Source organism: Lissotriton vulgaris, chromosome 7 (assembly GCF_964263255.1).
Source record: "Lissotriton vulgaris chromosome 7, aLisVul1.2, whole genome shotgun sequence".
Taxonomy (NCBI): domain Eukaryota; kingdom Metazoa; phylum Chordata; class Amphibia; order Caudata; family Salamandridae; genus Lissotriton; species Lissotriton vulgaris.
The window spans coordinates 2,800,698-2,820,915 of record NC_141695.1 but is presented as its reverse complement, the minus strand read 5'-3'; the positions used below and the strand labels follow the sequence as shown (position 1 = coordinate 2,820,915).

The window sequence follows — 20,218 nt, the reverse complement described above, 5'->3', positions numbered from 1 at the left end:
CAAGAATGTCTGCATTATGGGCATTGCTGAATCTGCAAATACCAACCAGATGACAGCCTCTTTGGAATCCCTGTTACATTTCTTTTTCGTCCTAAAGATTTTGCTGAGGTGTGTCTTGTGGAATGAGCTTGTAGGTCACTTGTCCATGGTCCCTCTCTTGGGGCAACTTCCCGGCCGATCATAGCCAGACTCATCAACTTTCGTGACTGATACTGCTTTGCGATTAGCTCATGAGAAAGAACCATTCACCATCAAGGTTCTGCAATTTTATCTTCCCTGACTCTACTGATGTACAGTGATATGGGGTATGCCATGTCCAGTATGACTAAGGTAAGGATGGAACTTGATGGCAGGGTCCTTACCTTCCAACACGTCACTGACATCCACAAATTTGGCTCAACTTGATCCGCTTCTCGGGCCTCACCTGCATCAATGCCCGGTTCTGCTGGAGGTGACTGTCCTGACAGATGGAGGCCAACACGGAGAAGACTGAATTTCCAAGCTGAACTGAACCTCTCCTTCCCACTTCCAAGATGCCTGGGGCATCCCCTTTATGATAACTTCTTGTAGGGAACTGGTTGTGATGTTCATACTCTTCTTATCTTGTGTTTTCCATGCTTTACAGGTAGCAGCCCTTCCCTCCTGCTAATTTAAACAACCTGCTACTATGTTCTTTCACTTAGACTTCCTAGAAGCTATTTCACACCTCATAGTGGGTATCACCATTTGTTGGCTTTTGTTTTGCTCATGAGTTCTTGGCTTCAGCAAAGAAGCACTGAATGTTGGGGTTCTCAGTGTGGGTGTGGCAGTGTTAAGGTGTTGTCATGTCAGTTGATTCACTGTCATGTATGCTCTATGGTTATTATTAATGCATGATTCTTTGCCATCTGGATGTCACACACTACTTTTTTTATTTTCTGTTCCTCTTTGATTAATGGCTCACTTGGAATATCAGAGATCCTAACGGCCATCACAAAGCCAGCAGCGTATTGACATACCTGGCCTGCCACAAGATCAATGTGGGCTTCTTTCAAGAGACACACCTGGCACCCAAATGCCCACCTTCCTTTGACCCAAAGTGATCCGTCACTGCTGCTCCTCTTCATATACTACTTATTCCCGGAGGAGTGAGTATTTTCATACATCCGGACATAACCTTTAAACTTCATCAGATCAATGGCGACTGCGTTTGCAGATTTGTTATTCTAGTGGCACCCTCGAAAAAGTCAAATTAGTACCGGTCAACACATACACACCAAATATTGATGACCCTCAGCTTTTACTAGATGTATCCTCCAAACTGCACACCTCTTGCAGAGATGCCATGATATGGAGACTACCCTACATGTAGTGCTGCAGGCACAATGGGACTTTTCTGGTACCCACTGCAAATACCACACTCAGGCAGTGAACGTACTCATGATACCATATATCTATATGGGTTGGCAGATCTGTGGCATTGGGCACATCCAGACCGCACCACAAGTCATCCTCAAGACGTGATTATAGGCTGGCCATTCCAGAAATCGCCACTTCTGTATCAGCGGCCTGACACTCACCATGTGGGTCTCAACTTGCCCTCCCTTGTGCCAGGTTTTGCCGCCAATACTGGTGATTTCAGGCCTCCTCTCTGTTGGATAAAGGCATAAAAAAGAAGGTCAGAGCATAGAGATCCAGCACCAGACGTTACAGCAGATCGGTGCACCGGGTCTGGGATGTGACCCACATACATCCCATGTAGGCGGTATACATACCACCACAGACAGATGAACACAGATGACCCTGCACTCGAAAAACACAAGTGAACTTTTTGTGTAGGCATTGTACACCATAGTAGTCTTTATTCTTTTATTCCATAAGCTTCATTCTTTAAAATGCAGGTGCACTCTGGACAAAATTACTTACAGGCAAGCGATGTTGTCCAATTTTGTCCAGAGTGCATCTTTATTTTAAAGACTGAAGTTTATGGAATAAAAGAATAAAGACAACGTTTTTTTCTGCAATCAAAAATACAACCGTATGGCTTTTTCATTTGTGAAGCTATTTGTTTATTCTGGCCTTCACAAATAGTTCACTCGTGTTTTTCGAGTGCAGGCTCCTCTCTGTTGGATTCAGCATTTGAAGGTGAATTTAGATTCTGCAATTTTAGAATATTTTCAGATTCCTGTTAGTGCAGTCCCCAAGTTCACAACAGTATGAGAGGCCTCTAGGACCTAGATCTGAGGGCAGGCAATAGTGCAGCATGCAGGGGTTTTAAAAGACATCCTTGGGAGTTTATGCATCTCAAGGCGAGCTTGGAGGCTCTTGGAGCTGTGACAGGCAGTAGAGTGAAAGGGAGAGTCCTGGCAGAACATTGGCTGGACTGATCAGGAGAGAGAGAGAGTTAACCCCATATTGATATATTGGAGGCTGGGGATGGAACAGTTCTCACTAATAAAGGCAGCCTATCTGAATGTGTACATTATTACTCCTTTCTTTACTCTCCTGGGGGTTCTGGGCCCCTGGAAGATATTACTACCTACATAAACAAAGTGGTGCTGGTGTGGCTTGAAGCCTGCCATCCACAGTTTCTGAGTCATCAATCTCCTCTGGGGAGGTCATGGCCGCCATTGATTCACGTGCTAAAACCTCGGGCACAGGTGGGCTCAATGCAGATTTTTCATAAGCGTACAAACATATTTTTAGCTCCCCACCTTATTGAGGACTATGCAGAGGGGCTTCGGAACAGGGAATTACTCCCTTGATGCAGAGAGCCATCGCCTTTCTCCTCCCTATACCCTCTATAGGTGCCTCTTATCAACCCCTCTCATTACCAAATTGTGATAAGATTCTTCCTCAAATCATTGCCCCCGAGCTCCCCTCCTGCTGGGGCAGAGCTGCTCCTGTACAGTCGAAATGTGCCGCCCATTAATCCACAACATCACGTCTCTGCATCCTACTGCGGCGATCAGTCCCATCAACCCTGAGGTGAGAGCGACAGGTGCACTGCTTGAGACCGCAAAGGGGTCGTATTCCTGTAATGGACATTTTTGCTTGAGACCCTCCAACGATTATGATATACCCAACAATCATCGCACACTTATATGCACGTCCGATGGCCTGTACGTCTGACAATGGCCTCATAGCGTGAGTGACGTGGCAGGGGTGCCTCCTACCGCCTGCGTATTGACCAAGGATCCTTAGTCTAGGAAGCTCCAAGAAGAGCGCCTGCATGGAGGGCTCAGCTTCCTTCATGGATACTTCCTGCCGTCCGTGGGTGCAAATGGTATATTGCTGTTCGTATGGGGCCCAGAGGCCAGGCTCGCCCACTGACATGTGAGATTGTCAGATTGGGACATGTTCTGGTATTTCCATTAATGGTCTAAATCAAACCTTTTCCTGATAACTGAGAGTACAACACAGGGTACCCTAGAACACCCTATCAGTTGCGTTGCAGACTTCGTCAAATACCTGGCTATCTTTCTACACAATACAAAGAGAGAAAGGGTGTACTGGAACTACTCCTGGTCTCCTAGAGATATACACAAACAGCAAAGTAGGTGGAATTCCTGGGAAGTATTACTCCTAAATATGGTGAAAAGAGGAAGGGATTCCTTTTTTAAGAAGAACCCTCACCCACCAACATATTTGGTGGCCTGCGTCATCATCGGGCCCCACCCGAGGGGCTCAGTGCCTCTCGGGTGTGCTGTGATGCCTGAATTACACAGAGCAGGATTTTTTATGGTGCAAGGTGAGTGACAGGTGAAAGGGATTTTTAAGATTGCCTCTATGAATGTTTATTGGTGGGGTCATAGGACAAGCTTAAAAACAAAGTTGGTGGATGTCTTCTAAGGTTTTATTGGTCACGGACATCTGTGGTGTAGTCAAAGTCAAAGTCAAAAGGTAACTTTATTTCGATTGAATTTACAATCATAAAAAGTACATTTAAAAACATATGTTTACAACATTATAAAAATTCAATTTGCTCATTGATTACTAAAGAAATCCTTCAAGTTCAGTAAACACTGACACGCTATGCACAAGTATAATATCACAGTAGTCAATTGCTTAAAGATAAAATCTTAGGAAGCGAAGGTCAATAATTGGGAATGAGTTTTCAAGCAGGCTTTGAGGTAGCAGGCTACAGTTTTGGCAACATACGGGGTGTCTAAGTATTGAAGTGCCAAAAGAGCCGGTCTGCATCTTCTCAGTCCTAAGTGCCGGAGAAGTGGGACCAGCCATCGTTTCCGCGGGGACTCGTAAAGACTGCAGAAAAAGGTTACATGCAGTGTTGACTGGCGAGTATGGCCATCACATGGACAGTTTGTTATGTCCCGTGAACAGTCTAAGGGCACAGGCAGTAGGACAAGGCGATAAAATACATCAAACCGAAATCTGGTTAAAACATATCTCTCATAATTTGACAGAAAAAAAGACAGATAAGGTTGAATGCCATAGGGGGATTGAATCATCGTTAAATGTACATTTGACTTTTTACCGAGTTCTGAGCACAAACGTAAATCGCTTAAGTGGGCGGCACATAGCTTTTTCAAAGTTTTTCTAGGTATATCCAGTAGAGATTCAGGGTCAGTGAAATATGCAGGACAATTCAAATCAGTCAAAAATTTAGAAACATATAACAGCCAAGGAATCTTTTTCCAGTGGGACAAGGAGAGACAGTCAGATATTAGTGACCTAGTTAGATGACATTGCTCCTGGGTCCATATTCGATGCCATAGTAGAATCGGCTGGTATCTAATGATGTCAGTTAGATACTCCCAACCGAGCTCCACATGGGTACCGTAAGTAGGAGCACTATGGGGGAGGGCTAATATATATTTCAGAAAATCACTTTCTATAATTTGAAGCTCATCTGCAGACGCATAGCCCCAAACACCAGCCCCGTAAGTAGCCACGCTCATGCATTTAGCTTGGTAGATCTTCAAAATCACAGTAGGGGCGGGCTTGCCCAGTTTCCTAGCGAATGAAGTCAACGCTGATGTTGTGCGTTGAAACTGCAATTTCTTGCTGGATATGGCAGGTTTCCAGGACAGATGTTTATCAATAAGAATACCTAGATAGGGGTAGGTGTTGGCAGTTTCTAACCTGGTCTTCTCAATAAAAAGAGATTTGCATTTTTGGGCTTTCTTGCCAATATTCATAACGAAAGTCTTGGACTTATTAACTTTGAGTCCGAGAGAAAGCATGAATTGGCAGTATTTATCTAGTTGAGTCTGAAGTTGGTTAGGTGTCCTTGCTAGGATGACTGAATCGTCTGCGTATAATAATACAGGGATTGGGCGGGAGTTTATGCAGGGGAAATCTCTACTATCAGCTAGCATCGCTTGCTCCAGTCCATTGGTATAGATGTTAAATAGGAATGGAGCAAGGACGCATCCCTGCCTTACGCCTTTTGCAATGTTAAAGGATTCAGTAAGCTCCCCTTTGGTGCCGTATCTCACACAAGCTTTTGCATCCGAGTATAGCTCTCGGAGGAAATTCAGCAGTGCAAGATCTATGCCCAAATTACTCAAGATCGCCCATAACTTGGAATGAATTACGCAATCAAATGCGGAACTCAAGTCCACATAGACTAGGTAAAGATTACCGCCTTTGGCCCAGGCGTATTTACCCATAAGCAGAGTCAGGTTTAAGGCCTGTTCCACGGTGCCCAGACCCTCCTGGAACCCAAACTGTAAGTCGGTTAAGATCTTATTCTCTGTGGCCCAGTCCCGTAGTCGCTCCAGAATTAGTCTGCCGGCGACCTTGCCCAGAGAATCCAAGAGGGAGATGGGCCTGTAGCAGGCTGGGTTGTCCCGTTCTCCCTTTTTAAATATGGGTAGGAGCACAGAGGTGGACCAAGAATCAATAAGGCCGATCTGAGTAACTGCAGACATGACCTGCGTAACAATTGGAGACCATAGGTCTATATTGCTCACAAATATGTCTAAAGGGACCCCGTCAGGACCGGGTGCTTTACCGGTCTTTGAGGAGGACAGCGCTGCGGTCACCTCCACTAGATCGAAGTGGAGGTCAATAGGATAGATGTTGTTACTAGTGGCAGGTTCCGCCTCTAGTCTGGGAGCCTCAGTTATCAAGGTTTGGTCCCCGAAGATCTGCGAGTAGTGTGCTACCCATTTATCAGCGGGTACTGCCACATCAAGATGCTGTATAGCAGTTGCATCAGCTAGGAAAGGGGCCTTAACTGTTCTCCAAAACAGGGTGGAGTCCTTGCTTAGTGTGCTCTGATGTAATTGGGCCCAGAGATTGTTTTTTATTTCCCGTTTACGGGATTGTTGTGCCATCTTATAGTTTTTTCTTAAGGAGGCGATTAGGGGCTGGTCCCTGACCTGATTGTGTAGAGCGTTTTTTAATGCACGCTGAGCTTTACGGCAACAGGAGTCAAACCACCCTCTGAAGTCCTTATCATTATCGTGAGTCTTATGTTGGCGAGTAAGCTCTTGTCTGATGACTTCTAAGATTTTAACAAAGCTGGAGAGAATCAACTGGGGGGAAGATGACGTCTCCAAACAGTGATGAATTAAAGGAAGGGTTTTTTGGATGATCTTACTGGTGATCTCTGAGGGATTGATCATCGACCACTTGACAGTGTGGTGTAATAGTGGCAGGGTCTACATGTTTCACCCTTTTCGTGTATTGCAGCAAGGCTTTTTTCAGGACCAGTGAAAAGGAAAGGAGTGTACACACTAGGGTGCACCCATATAGTGCTTACTGAACCGCGAAACTCACAGTTCTGTTATCAACGATTCGTTTTGGTAAACAAAATGACACATGATGTAAAGAGCCATTAATTCAGACAACTCATTTATTCCACAGAAGTAATCACAATATTAGGTTCATCAAGTGTGATAAAAAAGATCCACATGCCAGGATCTGCAATCATTTATTCCACCCATATTACCTAGCGTGTGTTGCGGGCACACAAGAATCCTATTCTGACTCAGGCGCATGCTCATAACCACACTTCAGACAATTAATGTGTGGTCTAATTTCCTGGAGAAGCAGTGCAAATTGCTGTAATCCTCCTATCCAGAAAGAGAAATCAGTTGAGGCAAAATCTCTACCGTGTCAACATTCATGGAGGTAAAATTGATCCGAAAATAACCATTAGCAGTGGAGTGGATTCATATTCGTGCGGTAAATATTTTAAAATTAATCAAAAATGGCAGAGAACAAGAAACTGTCATGGATCCTCTTGCAAATGCTCTTGTAGATGTAGGAAGTTAGGATCACAAGCACCCGCATTATGGTAGATCGAGCACCCAAGGTCGCGTTGGTACAACTAGTAATACAGCATCAACAGTAACAACTGTACCCAGCTGGGCGTGTGGAATCGCGTCCTGCTACAAATGGAGGGGTTTATCTTGCTGCTTCCCACCTACATCTAGACCTCAGGATTTTTGGGGACCCAATTGGTCTTATCTACTTTGTAATGTATCGGATAATCCTAAGGACTCAGTTGTGGGTGAGACTGAAGACCTACCTTGTCTCCAAATTAACACTTTTGGGTTTCCAGATGTGTCTTGATGTGATATATTACTACTGTTCTGATATTTCTATGCTCTCTTTTTCTTTCACCTTCTATTTCATTTCATAGCTCTGTAAACATCGTCCTATTGAGGGATTTACATTTGCATTCACCCTTTGTAATTTCATGTGCCTTCGACCACCCCTGCTACGTAATTAGACTGTCCCCTTGTTCGACAGTCCTTGTTCAACTTCCAGAGTGCATGGTCGCTAGTCCTGTTTAGACGTGACTGGGCGTGCTATGTTGAATTTAAAATTTAATCTATGCGGCCACGCTCCTAAACACGCCATTTTGGTGTTTTCTGTTGATGTCTGGGTGTCAACATCTGGGTTTTAATAGATGACGGATGTGTATATTCCTCAGGTGACAACCTTCAGACGGCACTGACTGTTGGGAAACGTTCTGGAATGATCCCTGGGTCTAGGGGTGTCCTGGTCACGGCCTGTGGACCCGAGGGCTCCAGCCCGCCATCCATCACCGTCCGAGAGGTGGAAGATCAGAAGAGCAAGATGGACGGAGTAGACGTAAGCAATGCCTTCTGGGTAACCACCTCACTAGCATGAGCGAGGAACAGCAAACGTTCTAGATAGAGTTGTTCTCCAGCTTTTTTTAGAGCTTGTCAGATGTGTAAGTTAAAAACACCCACTTAGAGTCTTTCTTATGATTTCCAGCATTCTCCTGACATGTTCACAGTATAGTGGGTAAAATACACGGGCCATATTATCAAGCCCCAGCGATAATTATTGCTAAGCGCCCTTAGCGCTAGGATAATTATCGCCGGGTATCGTGGATTTTAATCACTGAGATAACTTGCTATTAGCAACGCTTTTCTCAGAAGTGATAAAAATCCTCGCGCTAACTGCAAAATGAGAGATTAATGCTGGAAACCCAACAATAATCTCTCAAAGTTTGGCGTTAGCTTGATGATAGGGGCTCACAAACTTAGCCATGATATCCACCTTCCATAGGATATCATGGCTAAGTCCGGAAAATACCAGGTGTAAAAAAAGTAGCACTAACCGCGGTTAGTGCTGCTTTTTTTATCACTAACAGGGTTAGCGATATCCTTGATAATAGGAGAAATGTTGCTTTACATTTTAATACATATAATACAAAATAACTTCTGGGTGTTAAAAGAAGAAGGGAATACCTATGTGCATGTGAGCCGCAAAGTGAACAGTGGAAAGATTGGCACGCAATGTTATTAAGACATGTCTCATTTCTCACTTTCCAAACCTCTCTTGAGAAGATTCTCCTTCTGTCTGAGATGACGGCCCACCTGAAGCTGGATCAGCGCCTCGCCGACAGGTAGAACAGCAGAGCCCCCCTCCATTCCTCAAGTCACGGATTTGCTAACAAGTTTGTAAGCTGAAGACACTAGTGTGGTTTATAAAGAGCCCTTCTTATTGGTATCATGATTGCATCATGATTGCATGGGGCATCACTCTTGGCTCACCATTACCACCTCCCACACGGCCCACTGTCCGCTGCGTACCGCTGTGAGCGCTTCACCAGACATGTTAATGGGCTTACCTGTGTCATCAGGGTGGCACTGAGCTGAGTCTCACACCACTCTCTGTGGGTCAATCAACCAGAACCTGTCAACCTAAACGCTTGTAAGAGACATCTTTCATATCATAAGAACACAAAAATGTGAAGTCTTAGAAAAGCAGAAAAAGAAAATATGAATGGCTTGGAAAAGAATGAAAGACCTGGAGAATGTCCCAAAACACAGCTGTGATGTTAACGGGAACGCTGCTAAGATGTGTTCTTGGTCACTTTCAAGATTTTGCCATGGAGTAGGATATCATCACTTGGGAAATTCAAATAAATTGGTTTTAACATTGAGTAAAACTACTAGCAGAAAGATTCCCTGTGACTGTTCAGAGTTCTGTTTTGTTGAAGATTTCATTTCAATGGCTCATTGAAAGTGTGCGAGTGGCTTCCTATACCCACCCTCCCTCGTCTGCACCAAAAATGAGGTACAATCTCTGTGTTATATATCAGGAGTAGTGGTGCAGTAGCTCAGCTGAACCTAGGAGGAACTGTTCATCCTCCTCTGCGGAGCCTAGCAAGACCAAACTCTGGCGTAGATGCAGGACGGGACTTTAAGGGGTGACCATGCAATCATTGCTGGTGAAGACCTGCTGAATCCCCGGAAATTTTACTAGGTACATCCTGGGTATCAAAACAATCCCAAGTTTTCATGGTCTAGAAATCGATAATGGAGACTTGTTCCCAATGGGAAGAGCTCTCTGCTGCAGACCACCTCTACCACTGACCCTTCCTGCTCCGCCCCGCGAGCTTTAAAGGAATTCCCCTGCTACCTACAGCATCTCTTGTGGACTCCTGACAGTAGGTCTCCTTTAGAGCTGTCGGGTCTCCCTTTTCAATGGGAAAAGGTGCTCCTTTGAACAAAGTATTAAATAATAAGATTTTAAAATTGGTACTGGTCTTTCTAGCTCAAGTTACCTACACACTGAGAAATTACCTTTGTTCATAAATTCTAATTAAAAGTTGGAAATTTAATATCCCATAAAATTTTCTGTAGCAGGAGATAGGCCCTGCAGGCGAGGCTGCAAGGAAAATATGCAGCTAAATCATGTTAAATATCAGAGGCAGTAAGGAAGATACACCCCCATCCCTCCTTGAAAGACCTGTACTGTGGTATGGGGCGTAGGGGTCAGGGATATAGATGCACCTGCAAACAAGAAGGTGTCATACTAAAGTGACACCAAAGGCAATTTGGAAATAAAAATACCCAACATTGTAAAAATAGCAAATGTGCTTGGGCCTGGGCAGCAGGCTCACAACCACTGACTGCAGAGGTCAACGCACCATTTATAGGGGGGAATGTGGAAAATATGCATTTCCACAGAATTATGCATATGATTAGAAGATTCAGACATGAGGCACTGCCGAGAGCACACTTATGTCATGTGATGTAACAATTTGTTTACACATCCAAACGTCCTGGTCAGAGGGTACCGTCATGAGGCACGCAAAATTTGACCAATGTTCTGAAGGCAAAATGTTCTTTGGAAGTGGACAGAGTTGATTTATTTTCCAGAGCACTGATGGTCTTGTAACTGTGATAAAAGGGTGTGTTAAAGAGCACCTGGTCCTGCCATCAGTCGTCAGTGTCCTGCGGGAAGAGGGATATCATTTCATGTCATTAGTTTAATTTGATGTTAATTCTACAAGTGACCCATTCATAATGACAATGTTGTAATAATGTTTTTGATTACAGGAGATGTTCATCAACTTTGAAGACAAATTCAGCCACGCGATGCTGTTGCGAAATTACTACTTTGCCATGGATGGAAAAACATATCAAGTTATACTACAGCACTTCTACAGTCTGCTCCCAAAAGTACGTTTTAGATTTTCAAACAATCTAAATGTATTCATTTCCAAGACATAATCCTTTAGAAATAGAAAACAAACATTTTTATAAGAAGGTCTGAAAACATCTTTTTCAATGTCAAATCTCCATGGATATAAACATTACAATAAGCTGCAGAGTGCAACCCGAGTTCACTTTAACATAAAAGATTGTGTATCTTTTTCTTAAAAACACCAAATACAAGTTACATTCAAAAAGCACTTTTACAAACTCTTATTTATTTTGTTGATAAATGATGTTATTGATACAAACTCAAATATTAAACAATAAAAGATCCTTTTGGAGTTACCATATTACACACAATCAAATCTAAATATTTCATTTTTAATAAAGTGACTAATGCTTCTGATCATTTTGTAGCTTAATATTTCCTAAAAATAGGACAAGGGACTTTCTTCCTCACTTCCCACAACAACAGACAATCTAAGAAGAGACAATCATGTGTATAACTCTAAAATCACATAGATGACACTAATTAGATGAAAGCGTTTTTTCTCTGAGATCTCTTATTCTCCAGTTGGGTCAATCATAATCCCTATTCACAAAATTTGATCCTGAGTAAATTTATATGGAATTTGAGACACTTAGGGAAATGCCTTCAACTGGAATCCCTTGAAAGGAATGCTTGAGATACTTCTTGGAGGACAAATAACTTTTATCTTAAGTCTAACTGCGTCTTTCGGCTGCGTCAGTATTTCAACTTCTCATGGCGAATCTTCTTAACAATGTGAAGAATGTTGCCATTCTCCAAGATGACGTTTTGATCCATGCACATGATAGGCAGACCCACGATGATGGCATAATGAACAAAGTTATGTCTATATTCCAGAGCCAAGGTGTAGTTTTGAAACCTGAGAAGTGTGAGTTTATTAAACAATCTGTTGAATACCTGGGTCATGCAAATTCCAGCACTGGTGTACAACCTGGACCAGGATTAGTGAATGCCATATCACAAGCACCTCCTCCCAATGTCAAGGCTGGTTGAGCACATTTTATTTGCTGTTTATACATAATTATGCTACTAGAGTCAGACCTATATCAAATTTGCTAAAGAAGAACACGGAATTTGTATGGGATGAAAGTTGCAAAACAGCTTTTGAATGGGTGAAGAGATCACAATGTGAGGTAAAAACGTTAAAACCCTCAGATCCTTCAATACCGTATTCTCTTACAGTTGAAGCAAGCAACCATGACTTGAGTGCAGTGATGACCCAGAGAACTGCCAATGAAGAATACACCATTGGTTTTGCATCGAGTGCTTGTAATGCTGAGTTGCGCTACTCGGTTAATGAAAAATAACTTTTGGTATGCTGATGGGCAATTGAAAAAAAAGGGTGTTATTTGTGGGGCAGAATATTTACACTACAGACAGACCACAAGCCCCTTAGTTGGTAATGGTAATGGTAATGGTAAAAGTATTTCTAAAGCGCTAACATTCATCCTAAAAGGATATCATGTCGCTAAAATTAAACAATGTACAGAGAGCTGGCACAGGTCGATGATAATTTTAATGAGTGTTAGGGAACAGCGTGGTTTTAAGTTTTTTTCTAAAAGTAAGGTAGTCATCAGTAAGTCTTAAGTCTGTCTGTAAATTATTCCACAAGTTTGCAGCTAAATGTGAGAAGGCACGGCCACACGTCCTAACCTTCTTTATTCGGGTCGTTACCGCTCTTGCGGTGAATTGGGATCGAAGATTTCTATTTGGTACATAGAAGTTGATTCTATTTTTTAGGATAGTCGGGCCAGTATTATGCAGTACTCTGTGGGTGATGCACAGTATTTTGAAAGAGGCTCTTTCTCTCATTGGCAGCCAGTGTAAGGCTCTCAAACAACTTGTAGCGGAGTCATATTTTCTTTTGTTACATATGGCTTTTGCTGCCGCATTCTGAACAAGCTGTAGCTTTGAAAATAAGTAATCCGCCATGCCAACGAATAGGGAATTCCCGTAATCAAGTCTACTAATTAATAGTGACTGGCCTAAGATCTTTCTACATTCCAAGGGAATCCAGGGAAACACTCTTCGTAGCATTTTCAGTAGCGCGAAGCCTTCACCACAAATAGTTGTTACGTGGTTTTTCATTGACAATGCATTGTCAATGTGGACTCCCAAATTCCACGCCGTCTGAGTTGGTTTGGGGGTGTACCAAGAATGTTGGGCCACCAGGTGTCATCCAAAAGCTGTTGGGAACCGCCGAACAATAAAATCTCCGATTTATCGGCATTTAATTGCAGACAATGATTATGCATCCAACTGGATAATTCAGAAAGGCAGCTGAGCAGTCTGTTTTTGGAGTCTTCTTCACCATTTAGGGCTATCATTGGTTGCGTATCATCTGCGTATAAGCAGATGTTGACGCCCCACTTCTTCCCAATAGTGGCTAACGATGATACATAAACATTAAATAATGTTGGGCTTAATGATGCCCCCTGTGGTACACCATACTTGATCTTTCGAGGTGTGGAGGTATACCTGCCTAGTCGGACAGATTGCGATCTGTCGGATAGAAAAGAGTTCAACCAAGTCAGGGCTTTTCCCTGTATTCCTTTTGCGGCTAATATTCGTGATAAAAGGTTATGGGATACGGTATCAAAAGCCGCTGATAAATCTAACAATATCAGGGCCACCGTTTTACCAACATCAACCTGACTTCTGATATCATAAATTACTGCCAGGAGAGTTGTCTCAGTACTGTTGTTCGACCTAAAGCCTGTCTGCGAAACATCAAGCAAGTTATTAGTTTCCAGAAAATTTGACAGCTGTTTGTTCACTAGTTTCTCCAATACTTTTGAAAAATATGGCAACTGCGAGATGGGCCAGTAATTGGCTGGATTGTTTATGTCCGCACCCACTTTTTTTAGTAAGGGAGTCACTACTGCCCTTTTCCCAAATAGCTGGAAATTCCGCTTGGTCTAGTGACTGGTTTAATACTTGCGTCACTATTGGACCAAATAGAGGAATTAATTGTAAGAAAATGTGGTGTGGGCATGGGTCCAATGGGGAGCCCGATTTAATTTCTGACATAACTTTGTTTACTTCTTCCTCTGAAAAAGGGCCAAAGACAGGACAGCTGGCCAATGAAAAAGGCTCTGCATCAACATGATGCTCAGTCGTTTTCTGGTCATTACTGGAGAAGGATGAATACATTTTATCTATTTTGTCAAAAAATAAACTGCTGATTTTATTGCATCCCTCCTGTGAAGGTGACAGATTTGTTGTAAGGCTAGGGGGGTTACAGAGTTCTCTAACAATTTTAAAAAGTTCTTTAGAGGAGTGTTTATGTTCTAATATTTGCTGTGAAAAGTAATCTTTTTTTGCTTTCCGTATGGCTGCATTATACGCTTTCAATTCTTTTTTATAAATGGATCTGTCATTCATGGTTTTACTTAACCTCCATTTATGTTCCAGCGTAGTGCATTTTCTTTTAAGAGTCTTGAGATCTGGGCCGTACCACTTCTCCGACACCGTTCGTTTGGATTTACATTTAGTGGCATTTATTGAGCAGTGTTCAAGTGCTTCCCCAATACTTTTTTGTAGATGATATATTTCTTGTTCAGTAGAGGAGCCCGAGTTAGTATTAAAATTAAAGTGCTGTTGGAATTTCTCCAGTGAGAATTTTTCCAGTTTCTAGCTGTAGCTGGGGTCTGTATCGTTGGTCTCGTATTTTTTATAGGTAGGCTGATATTGAAATCTATCCTATAATGATCAGTCCATGTAAGAGGCACAATATTGTTAATAATTGTGGTCTCGATATTCATGAATATCAGGTCCAGCCTGTGTCCCGCTCTATGTGTGTCCTGGTGGACTATTTGTGTTAAATGCAGGATTTCCATGTTGTCTGCAAGATGCTTAGTAAGTGAGTTAGTATGTGACTCAAAATTTACATTGAATTCTCCTAATACTAAAATGTTTTTATGTTTTAGACAAGCAGGAAGAACCTGAGAGAGAAGCTGAGTACTAAATTCTACTGTGCTCCCTGGAGGGTTATAGACAATAGCTCCTCCCATCAGTAGATAGGTGCCTAAAAAGACTGAGTAAATCATTACTTCATGTTTGCTATCCTGTATAGGCACTTCTTGGATGCAAGTGAACTTCTCTTTAAATAGCAAGGCTACCCCTCCACCCTTCTTTTTGGATCTATTGAGATTTAAGATTTCATACCCTATGGGGAGCGCTGTTGCAATGTCAGGAGTACTGTGGGTGTCAAGTCAGGTCTCCGTGAGGAACACTAGATCCGGTTGCAATTGATATAAAGTGTCCCAAAGTTCAATTGAATGTTTAGGGAAAGATCTTGTGTTCAGATAAATTCAGGATATTTCAAGGTTAGGAGAATTTCTTAGTGTTAGATCGTCTTTAGGATTATTATCCCATCTGCATGTCCGACAGCCAAATGGGCCTATGATGTTAGCAGGCTCCACTTTGGCACATTGAGGCTTGCCCTGTAGGGGTTTGGTATTGAGTAACATAAGATTGTCTTTAGAATAGGTCAGTCGCGGTGTATCTGACCTTTCACTAGCCGGTGAGGCAGAGTTTGTAGCCCCTAGTCCCGTACAGGCGCAGACGGGCGCAGACGGGCTTGTCTTTGGCGCGTCTTCGGCGCGCCGTCGACGCGCCTGCTGCGCTCGTCCGCTGCGCTTCCTGTGAGGGGAGTTCATTTGTAGCTGTAGGGGTGGGAAGGGCCGAGCACTGTGCCGCTCGCCTGCTCCTCACCAAAGATGGTGGCTTCCGTTCTAGTCCCTGGCAGCGCCTAGTCGGCTGCGATAGGGCGGGCAGGGTTCGGTGGCAGGGTTCGTGGTGCGCCAAAGGTAAGCCCGTTTACGCCCGTCCGCGCCTGGACCGCGCCCAGCGCCAGGACCCCTGGCCCTCGCAGACCCCTGCCCACCCGCCGGACGTACGACGCCGCCACCCTCAACGCACGCAACACCGGCCGAACCCCTGGATGCTACCGAGCCACCCCGAGACGCACCCACGGACCCTTCACCTGCCAGTCCTGCAAGTTCTCCTGCATCCGGACCTGCACTGCACCAGCGCCCACCAAGCCGAACACCAGCAGCAACCACCTGAAGTGCATCCTGCTCAACACCCGCTCCGTCCACAGACACGCCGTCCAGCTATGGAACCTCCTCGACACCACAGCTCCTGACGTTGCCTTCCTCACGGAAACCTGGATGAATGCCTCCTCAGCGCCCGACATCGCCATCGCCATCCCAGAGGGCTACAAGATCATCCGGAGAGACCGCGACAAGCAGACTGGAAGAGGCTTCGCCATCATCCACAGGAACAGTATCCACATCTCGACCAACACCGACGACACCCTGACAACCGCCGAACACCTGCACTTCCAGATCCACACCGATCCCAAGACCACCCTCAGGGGCACCCTGATCTTCCGACCCCCGGGACCACGCACTCAATTCAGCGAAGACATCGCTGACTTCATCAGCCCGCACGCCCTCCCCTCCGCTGACTACATCCTCCTCGGGGACATCAACTTCCACCTGGAGAACAACAACGACCGCAACACCACCACCCTGCTTGACAACCTCGCCACCCTCGGACTCAAGCAGCTGGTGACCACCCCCACCCACCTCGCCGGACACACACTCAACGCCGTCTTCTCGTCCAGCAAAGACATCGCCTTCAGCCACGCCACTGGACTCCACTGGACGGACCACAGCTGCATCCACTTCACCTTCAGAAGGACCACGGTCCACCACCACCAGCAACAGGCTGCACGAAGAAGCTGGAACAAGATCACAGCCGACCAACTCGCCGCATCCCTAAGCCAGCACCCTCCCGCCAGCTCAGCGAACCCCAGCCAAGCCGTCGACAACCTCACGAAATGGATCTGCACCTGCGCGGACGAACTCGCCCCTCTGAGGACCCTGCCCAGCAGACCCGGAAGCAAGAAGGCACCGTGGTTCACCGACGAACTCAAGAGCTCCAAGAAGAACTGCCGTGCCCTCGAGAAAGCCTGGAGAAAAGACCCTACACCGGACAACATGACTACCCTCAAGCTCGCCACCCGAAAGCACCACCAACTGATCCACGCCACCAAGAAAACAGCATTCAAGGACCGGCTGGACAACAACGCACACAACAGCAAGGAACTCTTCAACATCATAAGAGAGCTCTCCAACCCCAACGCCGGAACCAACGGCATCACCCCATCGCAAGACCTCTGCAACTCCCTCGCCTCCTACTTCCACAACAAGATCGCTGATATACACAACAGCTTCAGCACACAAACAACGCTCCCCACGACCACACCAACGCCCCCCACCACCACCCTCAACGCCTGGACACCGATCAACCTCGAAGACACCATCAGCACGATGAACTCCATCCACTCCGAATCTCCAACCGACCCCTGCCCTCACCACGTCTTCAACAAGGCCGACGCTGTCATCGCACCCCACCTGCGGGACATCATCAACACCTCCTTCGACACCGCCACCTTCCCTGAGAGCTGGAAGCACGCCAAACTCAGCGCTCTACTAAAGAAACCAACGGCGGACCCCACCGAACTCAAGAACTACTGCCCCATCTCGCTCCTCCCGTTTCCAGCCAAAGTCATCGAGAAGACCGTCAACAAGCAACTGGCAGCCTTCCTCAAGACGACTGGATCCCTCGACGCATCTCAGTCAGGCTTCCGGGCCAACCACAGCACCGAGACCGCCCTCATCGCTGCCACTGACGACATCCGAACCCTGCTGGACAACGGAGAAACAGCGGCCCTCATCCTCCTGGACCTCTCCGCGCCATTCAACACTGTCTGCCACCGCACCCTAGTGCAGCGCCTCAGCAACGCCGGAATCAAGGAGAAGGCACTGGAATGGATCATCTCCTTCCTTACCGGAAGGACACCGAGAGTCCGCCTTCCCCCGTTCAGATCAGAAGCCACGGAAGTTATCTGCGGCGTCCCTCAGGGCTCCTCGCTCAGCCCCACCCTCTTCAATGTCTACATGGGCCCCCTTGCAGCCATCGCACGCCAACACAACCTGAACATCATCTCCTACGCCGATGACACCCAGCTGATCCTCTCCCTGACCAACGACTCCGCCACCGCCAGAGCCAACCTACACAAAGGGATGAAAGACGTGGCCGAGTGGATGACGACCAGCCGCCTGAAACTGAACACAGACAAGACGGAAGTCCTCATCCTGGGATCCTCACCCTCCGCCTGGGACGACTCCTGGTGGCCCCCCGCCCTGGGCAACGCACCCAAACCGACAGACCACGCACGCAACCTGGGCTTCATCCTGGACTCCTCCCTCTCCATGACCAGACAAGTCAACGTCGTCTCCTCGTCCTGTTTCAACATCCTGCGCATGCTACGTAAGATCTTCCGGTGGATCCCCACTGAGACCAGGAAGACGGTCACCCAGGCCCTCGTCACCAGCCGTCTGGACTACGGCTACGCCCTCTACGCCGGAACCACCGCCAAGCTCCAGAAGAGACTCCAGCGTATCCAGAACGCCTCGGCGAGACTCATCCTCGACGTCCCCAGACGAAGCCACATCTCCAGACACCTGAGAGACCTGCACTGGCTCCCGATCAACAAAAGAATCACCTTCCGGCTCCTCACCCACGCACACAAAGCCCTACACAACTAAGGCCCGACTTACCTCAACAGCCGCCTCAACTTCTACGCTCCCAAACGCCATCTCTGCTCGACCAGTCACGCCCTCGCCGACGTCCCCCGCATCCGCAGAGCGACAACAGGAGGAAGGTCCTTCTCCCACCTGGCCGCCAAGACTTGGAACTCCCTCCCTCCCGACCTGCGCCTGACCCAAGACCACCTCTCCTTCAGGAAGAAGCTCAAGACCTGGCTGTTCGAGCAGTGCAGACCCCCCCCCCCAAGCGCCTTGAGACCCTCCGGGTGAGTAGTGCGCGGTATAAATGCCTATGATTGATTGATTGAACAGGAGGAGTGAAGCTTAATGCGCAAGTGAGCGTTCGCAAGGTTTTTAAACAAGTACACAGTTACGCTTTTAAAAATTGAGTCTTTTAAAAGCAAATTCACATACAGTACACAGTAACACTTTTAAAAATTAAATCTTTTAAAAGCTATTCAGAATCAGTAACAATTCGTTGTCTCACTCAAGCAGCAGTCCCGGTTTCCGCCTCAGGACCTCAACAATCATGTGCACACTGTATAATATATTAGGAGGAGCGTCTAATAGGAATAATACTCCCCGTACAGCCAGGCTGTCCACCAAATTGCTGCAATTTCAGTTTAATATTGAGCACATTTCTGGTGGAAAGAACTAACTCTCACGTTTTCATATAAATGTAGAGGAGACTGAGAGTCAAAGTGGTGATTTGAACGCTCCTGAGGATGAAGACCTGGATTACTGTATCGTGGCAGCAATTGAAATGGAAAGTGCATGTTCTTTTTCAGAAGAGCAGTGGAAGAGTGCGACTGAAGAGGAGATTGTTTTAAAGCGTGAAGCTAAATACATTATTGAAGGTGGGGCGAGGGAAAAAAAACTGAGATTGCGATTCAACCTTATGTAAAAGTATCTGATGAGTTATTGTTGGAAGATGGTTTAATAATGAGGTCATACAAATGAGTTCATTCTGTGAAGATTAGAAACATATTGTTAAAAAAAGGCACATGAAGGACATCTTGGGGCTACTCTTACCAAACGCACAGTATGTGTAGACTTCCGATGGCCACAGATGGACAGGGACAGTGATTATATGGTTTATGAATGTGAGATTTGTTCCAGGAGTGACAAGGATTTGACTCCTATTGCTTTACCTTCAAGGCCATGGGTTAAACTGAGCATTGACCTCATGAATCCATGTTATTACCTGCCATATCATTCTCGGTTTGCTTTAGTCCTGGTGGACTACGATCCTAAATGGACAGAGGTAAAGTTTGTTGGGGAACCAGATTCCAAAGTAATCTTGGATTTTTATAAAGATGAGGGAGTGGTTTCCTAAAGTGATAGTCTCTGATAACGGGGTCCAATTTGTATCAATTGAAGAGGAGAATATTCTTCAGGAAAGAGGCATTAACCATTTAAAGAGTTCACCCTGTCACCTGCAAACCAATGGTCTGAAAATTCACCTCAACAGAGTGATAGGGGAGTGTAGATGTTTGGTTCTGTGGCATAACATTGTAGTACCAGTAGCTGTGGGGACCATGCTTTAGTTTTACAGAACAACACCTCACTCTACAACCAGCAGTTCTCCTTTGGAGCTGCTGAGGGGTAGGAAGACCTCAACTGAGTTTAAACCAGCTTGGATGTCTAAATGGCTCAAACAGAGTTCATCA

General features: G+C 45.6%; 1 protein-coding gene across 1 annotated transcript in view; it reads left to right on the top strand.

Moving 5' to 3' along the window:
• The window catches only part of LOC147700478 (putative cation-transporting ATPase 13A4), a 965,394-nt gene that overhangs the window by 682,661 nt on the left and 262,515 nt on the right, over positions 1 to 20,218 (top strand). Inside the window, exons 19-20 of the mRNA XM_086928423.1 lie at positions 7,892 to 8,052; positions 10,779 to 10,901. Of these exons, the coding sequence (XP_086784549.1) occupies positions 7,892 to 8,052; positions 10,779 to 10,901 (284 nt within the window). The remainder of the gene's footprint in view (positions 1 to 7,891; positions 8,053 to 10,778; positions 10,902 to 20,218) is intronic.